General features: G+C 37.7%; 1 protein-coding gene and 1 long non-coding RNA gene across 5 annotated transcripts in view; one reads left to right on the forward strand and one right to left on the reverse strand.

Annotated features, from left to right (window-relative positions):
* The window catches only part of si:ch211-214p13.7 (uncharacterized), a 19637-nt gene extending 6357 nt beyond the window's left edge, over positions 1-13280 (forward strand). The window contains exons 2-7 of one of the 3 annotated variants that reach the window (XR_010328912.1): positions 2488-2760; positions 5635-5810; positions 6554-6576; positions 7207-7238; positions 8845-9738; positions 13228-13280. Coding sequence is in view for 1 of the 3 variants with exons in the window: in XM_064326589.1 (XP_064182659.1) it covers positions 5782-5810; positions 6554-6576; positions 7207-7238; positions 8845-9036 (276 nt within the window). In the remaining 2 variants the exon portion in view is untranslated. Of the gene's footprint in view, positions 1-1864; positions 2163-2487; positions 2761-5634; positions 5811-6553; positions 6577-7206; positions 7239-8844; positions 10293-13227 lie in introns of those variants that run through there. The other 2 variants (XR_010328911.1, XM_064326589.1) reach the window with 2 other exon arrangements.
* LOC135250374 (uncharacterized) lies at positions 12728-14951 on the reverse strand. 2 transcript variants are annotated; one of them, XR_010328914.1, is made up of 3 exons: positions 14102-14951; positions 13497-13542; positions 12728-13301 (listed from the first exon to the last, which is right to left on the reverse strand). It is a non-coding gene; the product is annotated as an uncharacterized LOC135250374 (long non-coding RNA). The 2 variants fall into 2 exon arrangements; XR_010328913.1 differs by having other exon boundaries at positions 13972-14951.
* Between the last annotated feature and the right edge of the window lies 1 nt (position 14952).

Below are 14952 nucleotides of genomic sequence, written 5' to 3' on the forward strand. Positions count from 1 at the left end.
TGTATTTGTATGTATCTTCTAGTGCAGTGGTGTCAAACTCGTTGCCATGGAGGGCCGTGTGTATGCAGGTTTTCATTCTAACCAATTAATGCTGCCTTAATTGAGTCCAATTACTCATTCAGCCATATGCGTTTAACTGCATTGAAGCACAGAACATAAGAAAATTTTTATTTAGACAATGCGGGTCACCATAGACATCGGGTCACCATTGTGCACAAACCTGCATCCCTAATTCAGCAAATAATTTAACTAATTATATAATCAAGATCTGAGGCTGGAATGAAAACCTGCATACACACGGCCCTCCATGGCAACGAGTTATGTTTCTACTACGCCTGTGTATTTCTGCCTGTGTATTTCTGCCCATGTTCTGCTGTGTGTGTTTTAATTTGGAGTTTTTTTTTTTTTTTTGGAAGTTCCCTGTTGTGTTCCCTGTTAAGTAAAGTCTTTGTTAATTTTCCCTTTTTGAGTTTGTGTTTTTTTTTTCACTCTTCGTTTGGGTCCTACCTACCCGATCTGTGACAGGTGCCTTCACTTTCAAATTTGTTTGTTTACAGCGGCCACATTGTTTGACCTAGCGACTATTTTTTAATAACTTCTGGTCACAGTACTCTCAAGATGATGCACGCCCAAATTTTGTGGTGATCCGGCAAATGCTCTAGAAAGAGATGCCTTTTAAAGGTTTATCGATTTATTAAAAACGGTGCACATTATGATGCCGAAGCATATGAGTTGTCCATGAGGACAGACACAGTGTGAGGTAGGGTTCATATCTCTAGCTCAAAAGGGGCAGAAATAATGATGGCTTGATCACTGAAAATTCAAATGACTATTATAGCGCCACCATATGTCCAATCAGTGCCGCATAATTGATCAGTCAGAACTGAAAACAACATTACTAATAGAATTTCCAAAATGGCAGCAGTCCAAAATGGCGATGACACATGAAGTACAAATATATGTTCCAGATGAGGAAATTTATCGCTACAAGTTAAAAACATTTAAACAGCTCTCTGTGACAGCTACTGTGACAGGCAATGTCATAACAACCACAGTAGCCTTCACACTTCAACAAAGGTTACTGGATGATACAATAAGTATTTTCGCAAGAGATTGAAGTATGTATTGACATTTTATAACATGTCCTGACTAACAACAGTTGAGCAAAGAAGGTTGTTGATATATCCATGATCTGACAGAGCTTTTGACACAGTTGAGTTGTGGGTTTGGTGATTCTTTTTTAAAAAGTCATCCAAAAATGACAACTTCTCTACCTTTCTCTCCTGGTCCGTTTTCTCTTTTCTGTTCTGAGATCCACTTTTTGTGTTTATACGGAATTTTCATACACTTAGTTGTAGCTAGGATTCCTCTTTGATCTCTTCTCTTTGATCAGCTAGCTAGCTGACCTTATTTGACCACCAAAACTAGTTAACAGTTATGACAAACAGACACTTGACATTGGACAACAGCATGCACAGACATATTTCCCAGCAATCTTTGCACATCAGAAAATAACATTTGTACCAAAGAAATGACCAGAAATTATTTCATTGAATTGTTTAAACAATATATTTTCTGTAGAATGGGCACATAGGTTAAGTTTGACATGATCACAGACTATTGTTCAACAAAAGTGTACTAACCATGATTGGGCTCTTTATACCATAATGTAAAGTAAATGTTTCTTTTTCATTTTAGAAAAGGGTATGCCTCTTGCTTTCTAAAGGAAATGTGAAAAACTAAAATGGCCATTTCTCTCCTGTTACTGCTGTTAATGACAACACAAACTATTGCTGTGTTAAACGGATGTGCACTCGAGGTGCTGTAAAAAGACCAGCTCTGTTAAGAAACACTGTTCGGCAGCATCAGTGGGGGAAGGGGGGATCACGTCATATTCCACCAGTGTCTTACTCCCACCTGGGTGATACAAAGCAACCATTTTGCATGAGAACTCTCACCCAACATCAACTGAGATAGAAGAGAGATTTACTTTGTTTTAGGGTGTACTGTGCTGAGTGGTGATTAAGGCACTCCTGGTCCCTTCAGCGGTTATTTCACTGAAAAGCTACTCAGGATGCGGTTGGCCCATCTGCAGTGTACTGCTATACTGCTGTTGATGATTTGTCACTTCTTGGAGTGTGTGTGCGTGCACTGATCACAAGGTAAACACTGTTTTTGAGTGTTTGCATTAAACAGGGGCAATGAATGTGTTTTTTCTCCATTGCGATTTGTTTGCATACTATGTAAATGTGATAAAAGAATAAAAGAATATACAACTGGACTTCACCATGCATTCTGTAAACATTGTAAATGTGTTTTTACACCTAACAGAAACCACAGAGAACAGGACAGAAAAAGAAAAATGCAAGATGTGGTATTTCCTGTAAGCCTTCACTTCTGGCTTATGAAAGTATCTTTCATTTCCTTCGCTCTCTCTCTCTCTCTCTCTCTCTCTCTCTCTCTCTCTCTCTCTCTCATCCTTGTCAGCGGTAGGCCAAGCACACAGCTGAGTTGAACTGTGGCTCACACCGTCCCTCCAATTCTGGAGACTGATGCTGGTGCCAGTCGTCGTCGTGGTACCACGACATCACCTTCTGGAATACTGTGAGCTCCAGGGCCTCGTTCTGAGTCGTGATGGGAAACAACCTGTGTGGGATACTAAAGTAAGCACCACACATCTGTCATTTTGAATTAGAAGAAAGAAAGAGAATGGAAAAGTAAAGGACAGAGGGAAGGAGGGAAGAAAGAAACTCAAGAAAAGTAAGTGGGTCCCAAACGAATTGCAAAACAGAATCTTCATTGTTTGAACCTTGCTAACATATGGTTTTTGAGGGCAGGAAGTGCACGTCATTGGTAAGATAGGTGGGGTTGCCCTTTGTCAGGTGCACATTGCATTGACTGAGCTTTTGAATGCATTACTGTGTGTTGTCAATTTGGATTGTAAGATAGATTAAATATGGATTTATTATGGATGGAGGGCAGGATTCAATGAGCATTCATCCTACAGTTTAACTTATGAATTTTCCCTTTACAAGAAGACTATAACTTTGCTGTGTTTGACAAAAAAACTAAATGCAAAGACAAAGTTAATGGTAAAATAGTCATGTTTGGACTGAATACCTTTGCTAGTTCCTGCAAGAGCTGAATAATTAGCTCTGGATATGGTGCTGACACACCGGTCATTTTTATTTGCAGTAGTACAGAAACAGAGAGTGTCATTTCTTATTATAATAATGTGTAAATGTTTATTTGCTCACATTACAACATCATGGATGGAATATTCACATATGTGTAACTTAACTCCGCCCCCCCCAGTATTTCACTCTCCTGTCTTCTGGACTCAGCTGGATTGCAGTTTTTTGAAGGTTCGATGATAGCATAAATAGCCTGCAGCCCATGAATCTTCACATCCTGAGACTGCAAGAACGAAATAAAAGAATATGAACAATCAAAAAAATCACAACTACAGTTCTATGTTAACGCCTGATTAGGAGTAACACACGTTGTAGTTCTGTCTTATTGTTCATTTCATAGATTGATGCTCATTAGTTTAGTTTTTGTTCTTGTTTTTTTTAATAAGTTAGTTAATGTTCAATAATGTATAATATTGTCAATTAAATCCACATTTCTTGCACTTGCTGTCTCTCTTGGGATTATTCTCCAGGGAATTAGTGCTCTTTGACCCCTGATCATAATGATAAATAGTTCACTTCCCTGTTTAATGCCTTCACTTTCAAATTTGTTTGTTTACAGCGGCCACATTGTTTGACCTAGCGACTATTTTTTAATAACTTTAGAAATGCTCTAGAAAGAGATGCCTTTTAAAGTTTTTAAAATTTATTAAAAACGGTGCACATTATGATGCCGAAGCATATGAGTTGTCCATGAGGACAGACATAGTGTGAGGTAGGGTTCATGTCTCTAGCTCATAAGGGGTAGGAATAATGATGGCTTGAACACTGAAAATTCAAATGACTATTATAGCACCACCATGTGTCCATGTCCAATCAGTGCCAAATGATTGATCAGTCAGAACTGGAAACAACATTACTAATAGAATTTCCAAAATGGCAGCAATCCAAAATGGCGATGACACATGAAGTACAAATATATGTTCCAGATGAGGAAATTTATCGCTACAAGTTAAAAACATTTAAACAGCTCTCTGTGACAGCTACTGTGACAGGCAATGTCATAACCACAGTAGCCTTCACACTTCAACAAAGGTTACTGAATGATGTACAATAAGCATTTTTGCAAGAGATTGAAGTATGTATTGAAGATCTCAGTTTTATAACATGTCCTGACTAACAACAGTTGAGCAAAGAAGGTTGTTGATATATCCATGATCTGTCAGAAGTTGAATTCACGCAGTTGAATTGCGGGTTTGGTGATTCTTTTTTAAAAAGCCATCCAAAAATGACAACTTCTCTACCTTTCTCTCCTGGTCCGTTTTCTCTTTTCTGTTCTGAGATCCACTTTTTGTGTTTATAAGGAATTTTCATACACTTAGTTGTAGCTAGGACTACTCTTTGATCTCTTCATCAGCTAGCTAGCTGACCTTATTTGACCACCGAAACCAGTTAACAGTTATGACAAACAGACACTTGACATTGGACAACAGCATACACAGACATATTTCCCAGCAATCTTTGCATATCAGAAAATAACATTTGTACCAAAGAAATGACCAGAAATTATTTCATTGAATAGTTTAAACAATATATTTTCTATAGAATGGGCACATAGTTTGACATGATCACAGACTATTGTTCAACAAAAGTGTACTAACCATGATTGGGCTCTTTATACCATAATGTAAAGTAAATGTTTCTTTTTCATTTTAGAAAAGGGTATGCCTCTTGCTTTTCACAAGGAAATGTGAAAAACTAAAATGACCATTTCGCTCCTGTTACTGCTGTTAATGACAGCACAAACTTTTGCTATGTTGAACGGATGTGCACTTGAGGTGCTGTAAAAAGACCAGCTCTGTTAAGAAACACTGTTCGGCAGCGTCAGTGGGGGAAGGGGGGATCACGTCATATTCCACCAGTGTCTTACTCCCACCTGGGTGATACAAAGCAACCATTTTGCATGAGAACTCTCACCCAACATCAACTGAGATAGAAGAGAGATTTACTTTGTTTTAGGGTGTACTGTGCTGAGTGGTGATTAAGGCACTCCTGGTCCCTTCAGCGGTTATTTCACTGAAAAGCTACTCAGGATGCGGTTGGCCCATCTGCAGTGTACTGCTATACTGCTCTTGATGATTTGTCACTTCTTGGAGTGTGTGTGCGTGCACTGATCACAAGGTAAACACTGTTTTTGAGTGTTTGCATTACACAGGGGCAATGAATGTGTTTTTTCTCCATTGCGATTTGTTTGCATACTATGTAAATGTGAAGGAAAATAAAAAAATATACAACTGGACTTCACCATGCATTCTATAAACATTGTAAATGTCTTTTTACACCTAACAGAAACCACAGAGAACAGGACAGAAAAAGAAAAATGCAAGATGTGGTATTTCCTGTAAGCCTTCACTTCTGGCTTATGAAAGTATCTTTCATTTCCTTCTCTCTCTCTCTCTCTCTCTCTCTCTCTCTCTCTCTCTCTCTCTCTCATCCTTGTCAGCGGTAGGCCAAACACACAGCTGAGTTGAACTGTGGCTCACACCATCCCTCCAATTCTGGAGACTGATGCTGGTGCCAGTCGTCGTCGTGGTACCACAACATCACCTTCTGGAATACTGTGAGCTCCAGGGCCTCGTTCTGAGTCGTGATGGGAAACAACCTGTGTGGGATACTAAAGTAAGCACCACACATCTGTAATTTTGAATTAGAAGAAAGAGAATGGAAAATGGTATTCATATTCTATTCATGTTGCATTTCTAGCTGAAAATAATATTGAATAGAATTGTTTTGAAGAATATTTGGCTAATATACACACGTTCAATCTCTGTGGGCATACTGTTGCTGTACAAGCTGCTCTGGACCACACAGCAACCAGTCATTTTAATGCTGGCATGTCATCATAAACTACCTGTGATCTGCCATGATGAAAGTTTTTACATTCTGATTTAAAGAGACATGGGCTCTCAAGATTCATCTTTTGCTACTCCGAACGGCATGTGAACATGTTCACTAATTAACCACCTAATAAAATAGCACCGGGCCCACCGCTTCAGAAGCATGTGATTTTCAAGTTAATAAGTGAACTTGGCATGGATTCTTCAGGAACAGGGTTAGACCAGGGTGGGTATTTCACAAAGTAGAATTTCTGAGTTGGCTGGATTGCTGCAATAAGTAAAAGCCGGAACAGTTTATTTATTTATTTATTTTTACTTTAGTCCATGTTCCAGATTTGAGGGTAATGTGTTATTCAGGTAACCAAGTGATCCTGCTTTGTGACACAGGCCAGAGTGTCATCCTAAAGGAAACCATGGCAACAGTAGTCTGATTTGACAGTCTTATTGTGATATCATTTATATGCCAATTTACATTCATAGATGAAAGATGTGCAGTGGATTTTTTTCTGTGTTTTTTTTTTCCAGAAAAAAAACAGAAGATACAAATGGTAAGAACTGGTATTTCAAAATTAGTGAATAGGAGTAAATAAAAAACTGTCACCATTGTCACTACTTATTAATGCAAACAAATGGTTGTTTTTGTTGTTTATTCAGTACTTTATCATTTTTTGAACTTGGTATATTAATTCCTAATTTCTTTGCGATTGATTTCTTTGAGTTCAGATGCACTGTGCAAGCCATACACTTTAGCTTGGCCTCATTGAATTGCATAGTTTTATATCAGGTCATTACATTATCTTACTTTTTACCTTGAAATAATTTAAAATGATACATTTTTAAATCACACCAATTATTAAAATATTTTAACTATACACATATTGCATTTTTGTAAAGAAATTACATAATAATAATAAAAAAACAAATAGATACAATATACATTTTCCTGTCAGCATTCAGTAAGATGCTAAAAAAAATTTTAATGTAAATTTATGACCCGTTCAATTTAGTTTGAACATCACTTGTAGAGACGGTGACACTCTTAACAGTTTAAAAACGTATTGAAGGGCTGTGCATTGCATGTTTCACTTCCTGTAAGGCTGTAATTAGGGGATGGCCTTGCTTACAATAGTTTATATTTTATAACTAATGCATTAATTTCCCTTCTGTTACTGCTCAAGGTGATACGGGAGCAGCCATCGACAGGGAAAATGTAAGTGCAGCTAATTCAGTGTTCTTAAGGTTGATAAACGCTGCTAGGACCCTAACACTGGATTTCAGCTACAGCAAGCAACAGGAAACCTCCTGCTGATATTATCACCGCAAATTATGTGTAACAGAATGCATGATGGAGTTAGTGTTTTTCTGTGTGTGTGTGTTATTTCCAGTGATCCACCCCCCATTTCTGTCTTGCCAATCTATTTTTTTTATGCTGTTCCAACATAATGCTGTCCTGGAGGAGGTTTTGAATCAGGTCCAGGTTATGTTTTTTGGACCTTGATGTTCCATGCCTCCCAAATGACCTGCTAGGAGATTCACTGCCCCCCACTGATGCTGTCTAGCTATGGAGCACTCCCAGAACAAATGATATATATGTTCTGAGTCAGTGCATCCGTGGGGACAGTGTTCAGTTAGAGCCAAGTGTCATTTACACATGAAAACACGAGTGGGGAGACACAAACAGTATTCGTGGACATCTAGGCAATAGAGGGTATGCAATGACGTCACTTTCCCACCGGAATACGCCCCTTCAGTCGGGACTGAGTGGCAAAACATGTTGTCACATGGCTGCCTTTGTATAGGAAACTGCAAAACCGGGAGAGAGAGAGAGAGAGAGAGAGAGAGAGAGAGTTGGGGGGGGGGCATTGAACTTGACTTCCTGTATAAACCACGCCAACTTCCTGTCTTCTATCCGAATACAGATACAGACTCAGATAAACAGATACAGATACAGATAATGACGCCTCTGCCCACCCCTACTAGGCAATGTCTTTCTGTTTGTTTGTGAAACACTTATGTGTGACATTAGCCCAGATTTCTTTCCGGTTCCAGGGCTAGGCCTCCCCTCGGGATTGTACAAGTATGGCTAGATCTTAAAAAAGCCATTATTACTTTATAACTCCTCAAGTTTTTCCCATCCCTGCACAATCCTGTCCTGAAGTCCTATTTAGCTGTGTGTGTAATGTCATTTTAATTAGCCAAAGGGTAAAATGTTGATTTGAAACATGCAGATGCGATTAGTCAGCACATTCATGGTGTGTTCAGCACTACAGACTGTTCTATGGTATTAATTCAAGCACAATACAGGATACATGTAAATTCATTGAGCACAATGCTGAAAATGGTGTCTAGCTTTATTAACATGACCTAAAAATGTGCTGTTGAAATCTCAAATGTCAGGCTTCAGTCGAAATTCATCCTCTTTAAATTCATTTTTTTTGTTTTTTATTTTTGTTTTTGTAAAGGCTTAACATAGCACTTCCACAGCCTTTATAAATATGATATTATGGTTTCTTATTTTGTATGTAAGAAAAAGGCCAAATCCAGAGATCACTTTTGCTTGAAAACATGTCATTAGTCTGAAAGTCTTAAAGTTTAATCAATTTTTAACTTTAGACTTTTTTTCTTTTCTTTTTTTTTTTTTTTTTACAAATTCAGGTGTGCTTTTTCAGTTTCACACTCAGTTTCCCAAGATATTTTTTGGTGAAAGTATTTTGTTATTGTAAGGTTTATTAGTTGAAGTAAAATAAGCCTATGCCAAATGGGAAATGATTCATAGACCCATCAAAAATAATATGTCCCAATGTTCTTTGTGACAGCATGATGGCAAAAATTTGTCTGAAGAAGTCCTGTACACCACCATTGACCACGGTAATGAGACAACCCGGAGGAAAATGGAGCATGACAGCGAAGATGGCTGTGACTATGCCACCATAAACATACCTTCTGGACCTGCTCACGAGGCCACCATCAAAGAGGACTGGAGCGATGACTATGTTCTTATGAACTGATTCAAGAGATGTTATTCTATTTTTGAGATGGCACCACCTTCTGGACTGCTATTCCATTTCCTTTTAACCTGTGTGCAGTATGCCGATGGTTTCTGTACCTGTGTTGCCCGTCGTCTATGGGTCTAATAACACATTATTATAAACTGGTGTTTGCTGATTCCCTGTTTTAAATTTGGCTTAATTTTAGTTAAACGAATGCCAAAAACTTTATATATAGTATTTGTAATAAATATAATATATATGCAAATCTACCTCTCAGTCGGTTCTGAGTTCACATTACAGAATTTGTTTGTTACAGATGAGGTGTGCTTGCGATGGGCAAATTTAAGGCTTTTTTCTATACACGGATACAGTAGATCTTGCAAATTAGATTTACCTTAGGCTAGACACAAAGGTGTCATTCATGGAATCCATGTGGGAAGAGAGAGAGAGAGAGAAAGCAAGAGAGACTTAAAATTTTACACCAGTAGGTTAACCTCAGGCATTTTTACTTTAAATGCCACGACAATATTAATGAGCATAGCATAACCATTACAAATTAAAAATAACCATAAAAAATTAAAAGTAAAAAAAAGAAAACCCTCATTGCCAACCTGCCAAAGAACCCCCGACACACCATGTTGTGGGAATGTGGGAAAATTACACACATTCCTGGGACATGACATCCATTCTTCTTTCTGCAAATGAATGTTCCTTTCTGAGGTCGGACATCTTTAGCTACTATAAATCACGTGTCTGAAAATATTAAAAACAGACAATGCTGTTGTGGTGTGGGGATGGCTGGTTTAAGCAGCCACACCTGCCCTGGGTCAAGCTAATTAGACCTGGCCAATTGGATAATTGGTTAAGAATTAGATAATTGGCCAGGCAAATTGGACCCAGGAACAGGAGTGGCTGCACCTGTGCATAGTGAGGTAATCACTGCGCACAGGTTAAATCTGCCATCCCCACCCACACAAGGGAGCCTTCTCTGTCATGACAGGATTTTAAATCTGCTCATTTGGCTGTACCATCTTGCCAAACCCTCCTGAATAAATGTGGACTATTTGAACATCTTCTCCCTGTGTCTCTGTGCTGGAGGGCCCCTTGGAAAGCCACTTCGGTGACCTGTGGCAGGCGTGTTTGCCACAGCTGTATTCATATTTTTGTGTATGTACAGTATCCATGAGTTTCAAATTTGTACACTAATAGTGAGTACAACATGCTTGTATAGAAGTGATTTGTTCAAAATTAAAAACCATTGGTAATCACTGTAAGCTTTTGTTTCTGTACCTCTTCAGTGGAAAACATTACTCTTTCAGTTGTGCCTGGTTTCTTCCTGTGTGTTAAAAAGATTTGTCAGTTCAATTTAGTTGGGTTTAATTAACATGAACACATGACTTCGAATTATAATTAACTGCGAACAACTTAAATATTTTTCTTCACTGACACAATTTGAAATAATTCTCTGTTTTATTGTACTGACAAAAGTGACTCTTGTATTTGTCCAGTAAGTGAAAGTTAAGGACAAATGTTGATTGAATACAAGTCTTAAACCATTATATGTGGGTGACGTGGATCTAAATACCAAAGTTTGCCAGCCAGCTGTCAAACTGATAGTTTATTATTTTATTAAGTGAATTTTAATATGAAGCCAAAAGAAAGCACTTACCATGCACTGTAGAATTACATCTATTCAATCTATAAAACTCCTTACAAAGCATTGAAACATGGCATGCATTGTAAACAATTTTGTTTCCGTTTTGTAAGTAATTTCCTGCCATTATGACCCTCCACCACAAGAGGGAGTGTGAAACCAAAGAAAGCACTGACTGTGCCCTGTGGAGTTATGTCTATTCTACCAGTAAGACTTCTTATTCCTTAACCCAGTCCAAAGCCAACAATCATAGTCTGTGGTGTTTTAAGAATACAGGTCCTCGAGCTTCATTGATAAAAATATTATTGGATATATGATTAAACGTAACCTTAAAAGTATTTCCTGAGTTGCGCTCACCCTTGATTTATAGATTTGAACACAAAGGTGATGCTTTTTAATCAGAATATCTGACCAAATTGACTCACAAGAACACACACACCATTTATACACTGCAGAGGCTGGTACCAGTTTGTTTTTGTGGATTATTTTTAATACTCGGTTTTAGCCACTAATGATTTTCACATATTTTGCCAGAGGCTTACCAAACTTGATAGACTTGTTTGGGTGTCTGAGGATTGGCCAGCTGGTGGTGCCATAGTACGCATGACAAAATGATCATGAGCCCGCACCTATGGTCTGTTTTATTTGAAAATGAACTATTGGATCAATATCTTCTGCCTGACTGGAGTTTTCACCATTGTAAATTTTATAAAAACAATGAATTCTTCTCCTTCAACAAAAATGGACTGACTCCCATAAAATTTGGCATTGTATATCTATAGACATACTTAAAAGCAGATTTCTTTTTTATTTTTATAATGGCAAAACTGTATTAAGATTTTTTTTGTGAAAATACTGTCTTCACCTCTGATACATATGTTGTTGTTTGTATATATTACAATTGCTATGGTAAGAGCAGTGGGCACTGTTCAGAGGGGGATAGGCATAGTATTAAAGTAAATCTAGGACTATGTGTCAGAACAAGAGAAAAGATTAGAGCAGGGCTTAGTCATTGATTTTGTAAGATCAGAAATTTTAACTATCCAAATCTGAGACTATAATATTGTATATGTTGGTTTTTTTGCACGGAAATACACTTTTCATAATAAATTATGTCAAACTTGTTTCTCTGTGTTTATTTACTTGACTATATTATATTTGGATGAGATATGCGATGTGTCTGCTAGGGCTAGGTTTTAGGGTTTGAATTAGGCTTGGGATCAGATATAGGTTCAGGATTTAAATGAGGAAATTGGTAAATGTTACAGATGAGGGAAATTAGGGCTTGGTTTAGGAACAAGGGAAGGGATGATGATAGGAGTTAGTCATTGATTTTGAACTATCAGAATTTTTTAACTTTTTGGAAATACGATTGTAGCCTTATAATAAGGCGATTTTTAAGGCCAGGGTTACAATTAAGATAATCTTCAGAACATGTCATTAAAAGCCAGTCCAGATTGAAGTGAAATAATTACCAGTGACAGTTTCTCATCTGGTTTCAGGCCTCATGTGTCTGTTTTTTCAGCACTCAGGGAAGCAGTTTTCAGGGTTTGGCTTTTAGCTCTGCTTTGGTTAACGCATTGAGTCCAGTCAAAATGTGACAGAGAAATTGCATGCACACTCCACATGTACCTTGACAAAGTAAATGCAAAGTAGAACACTTGCAGCCTAACTGCCTTCCCTTCTCTCAGTATGGCTACATGTAATGTTACCGCACAGAGCTGTGGCCTGTGTTCTGAGTTATTTTAAAAGGCGAAGCAGCGCAGTGACCTCAATAGAAAATGAGCAGCCTACACCAGCCAGTGGAGAACCTGTGGTCTAGCCGTCACTTGACATCTTCTGTCATGCATTTCGCCATTCCACCACCCCTGCAGCTAAAAGGAAAATAAGTTAAAGATCACAGGTGTCAGGGTAATCTATTTTTAATTATCTGTTCTGAGTCTGTGTCCCACAGTGTTGGTACCTCACTGGAAATGCTACAGTGCAATGATGTGTATGTAAGAGTTGCCCTGACCTCCCAGGTAAAGAAATTCTGTGTCTACACACTGACAGACATTAGTGATGCAACACATTTATTTGGGTCATACATTTATTAGAACACACATTGGACAGTATGTACATTTTAAAAAATGAATTTGTATAGTTCATTTTATGGTGAACTATAAAATAAAAACCCCAGTTATGGAACTGCCTCAACATGCTTCGACCTCTATGATTGTGCAGTTTCTTCATGAAAAAAATAGACGTCACAAACGACTCTCTCAACGACATTCTCATTTTATATTTGGTATCATCTTGTAAAAAATGACAGCATCCTTTAAAAAAATTAGGATATGCTCGTAGCTGTTGACAGTCCAACATTATAATAGAAAAAATAGTCCCATATGAATTAACATCAGTCTTGCACTAGTATTAATCTGGCACTATCTGATGAGCATCATATAGTAGTCAAATACTGTTGTAGATGATGATTTTTTTAATGTGGGAAAATTATGCTGAGATTTCTGGGACATCACATCCATTCTTCTTTCTTGTAATTAATGTTCCTTTCTGAGGTTGGACGTCTTTAGCTACTATAGATCACATTTGTCTTTTCACTATAAGTGATGTATGGTTCAATATCCTGGATCTGAAAATATTAAAAACAGACATTGCTGTATTAATATTTTTGTGTATGTACAGTATCCATGATTTATAATGTCAGATCAGTTTCAAATTTTTACACTAATAGTGAGTACAATGTTTGCATAGAAGTGATTTGTTCAAAATTCTGCATTGCCTCTGATCAAAACCATTGGTAAGCACTAAGCTTTTGTTTCTGTACCTCTTCTGTGTAGAACACAAATCTCTCACTTGTGCCTGGTTTCTTTCTGTGTGTTAAGAAAAAAGATCAATCAGTTTTGTTTAGTTCAGTTTAATTAACATGAGCACATAACTTTGACTCACAATTAACTGAAACAACTTAAATGATTTTAAAATTAATTTAAAAAATTTGTCCAGTAAGTAAAAGTTCAGGACAAATGTTGATTGAATACAAGTCTTACACCATTAGATGTGGGTGACATGGATCTAAATATCTAAGATTGCCAGCCCAAATATAAATAAAATGCAAAATTATTGGGACAGCGGCACAATTGCTGTTTTTTGGCTCTGTACTCCTGCACATTGGATTTGAAATGAAACAGTGAATACGGGGTTAAAGTACATACTGTCAGCTTTAATTTATGGGTAGGGAGGCAGGACTGGCCGCTGCTCATGTGATGGACAGACAGAAAACACAACTGGACGGTTTGGCTTACCACCTTTCACTGGTTCAAAAACACTTAAAACATTAGAAATCGTAAAGAAAAGAAGAAAGAGCCAATCTGACAACCAAGCGCTTCAAAGAAAAAGGAACATAAAACCATGCAAATACTGGCACAAACCCACCACACTGTGAATAGCCCAGCTTTTCCAAACACTGTCCAAACACTCCTTCCCTAGGCCTGGAAGCTAGGTCTCTTATAGAGCCCATAATTAGGTAATGGGCCACAGCTGATATGATTACAATGAGCCACAGCTGTGGCCATACCCATGTGTAGGGGTAGTGATACCCCCTTGGCAGCTGCACCTCAGTTCCCTTCCTGGCATCACAGGGTATTTACATCCATATTGCGTGATCTGTGTAGGAATTTCATTCCTTTTTAGTATAGTCCCTCCATTTTAGGGGAGCAAACGTATTTGGACAATTGCTGTTTCTTGACCAGCTGTGTGTTGTTGCATCATTAGCTCATACATAAGGAGGCTAGCGAAAGGCCTACCATGGATTCTAGGTATAGAATTAGCATTTGGTGTGTGTTGCTGTTGTCTCAAACATTAGGACCAAATAAATGTCAATGCCAGTAAAGCAGGCCATCGTGGGGTAAAAAAATCACCTGATATAATTGTAAATACTCTCAAATTAAAGCTGCCAGTCTGCCCTTTAACCTCATATTGTTTATTTCAACTCTAATGTGCTTGAGTAAGAAATGATAAGCATATTTTCATCAAATAGTTTTACGATCAAAACTGCGTAGCATAAATAATATTATTTTGCCAGCTCATAGTTACGGGTTGGGTTTGCAAACAGAACAGGTACACATTGCATTAAGTAATCTAGCATTTATAGTATGTTTTTATAATGCTACAAATATGTAGGTCTGTATGACCACAATGAAGTATAACACTTTATACTACATAGATGCAATAAATTCTTACAAATGAAATGAAAAATAATTCGCTGTTGATATACTGTTGATGCT

Source organism: Anguilla rostrata, chromosome 3 (assembly GCF_018555375.3).
Source record: "Anguilla rostrata isolate EN2019 chromosome 3, ASM1855537v3, whole genome shotgun sequence".
NCBI lineage: Eukaryota > Metazoa > Chordata > Actinopteri > Anguilliformes > Anguillidae > Anguilla > Anguilla rostrata.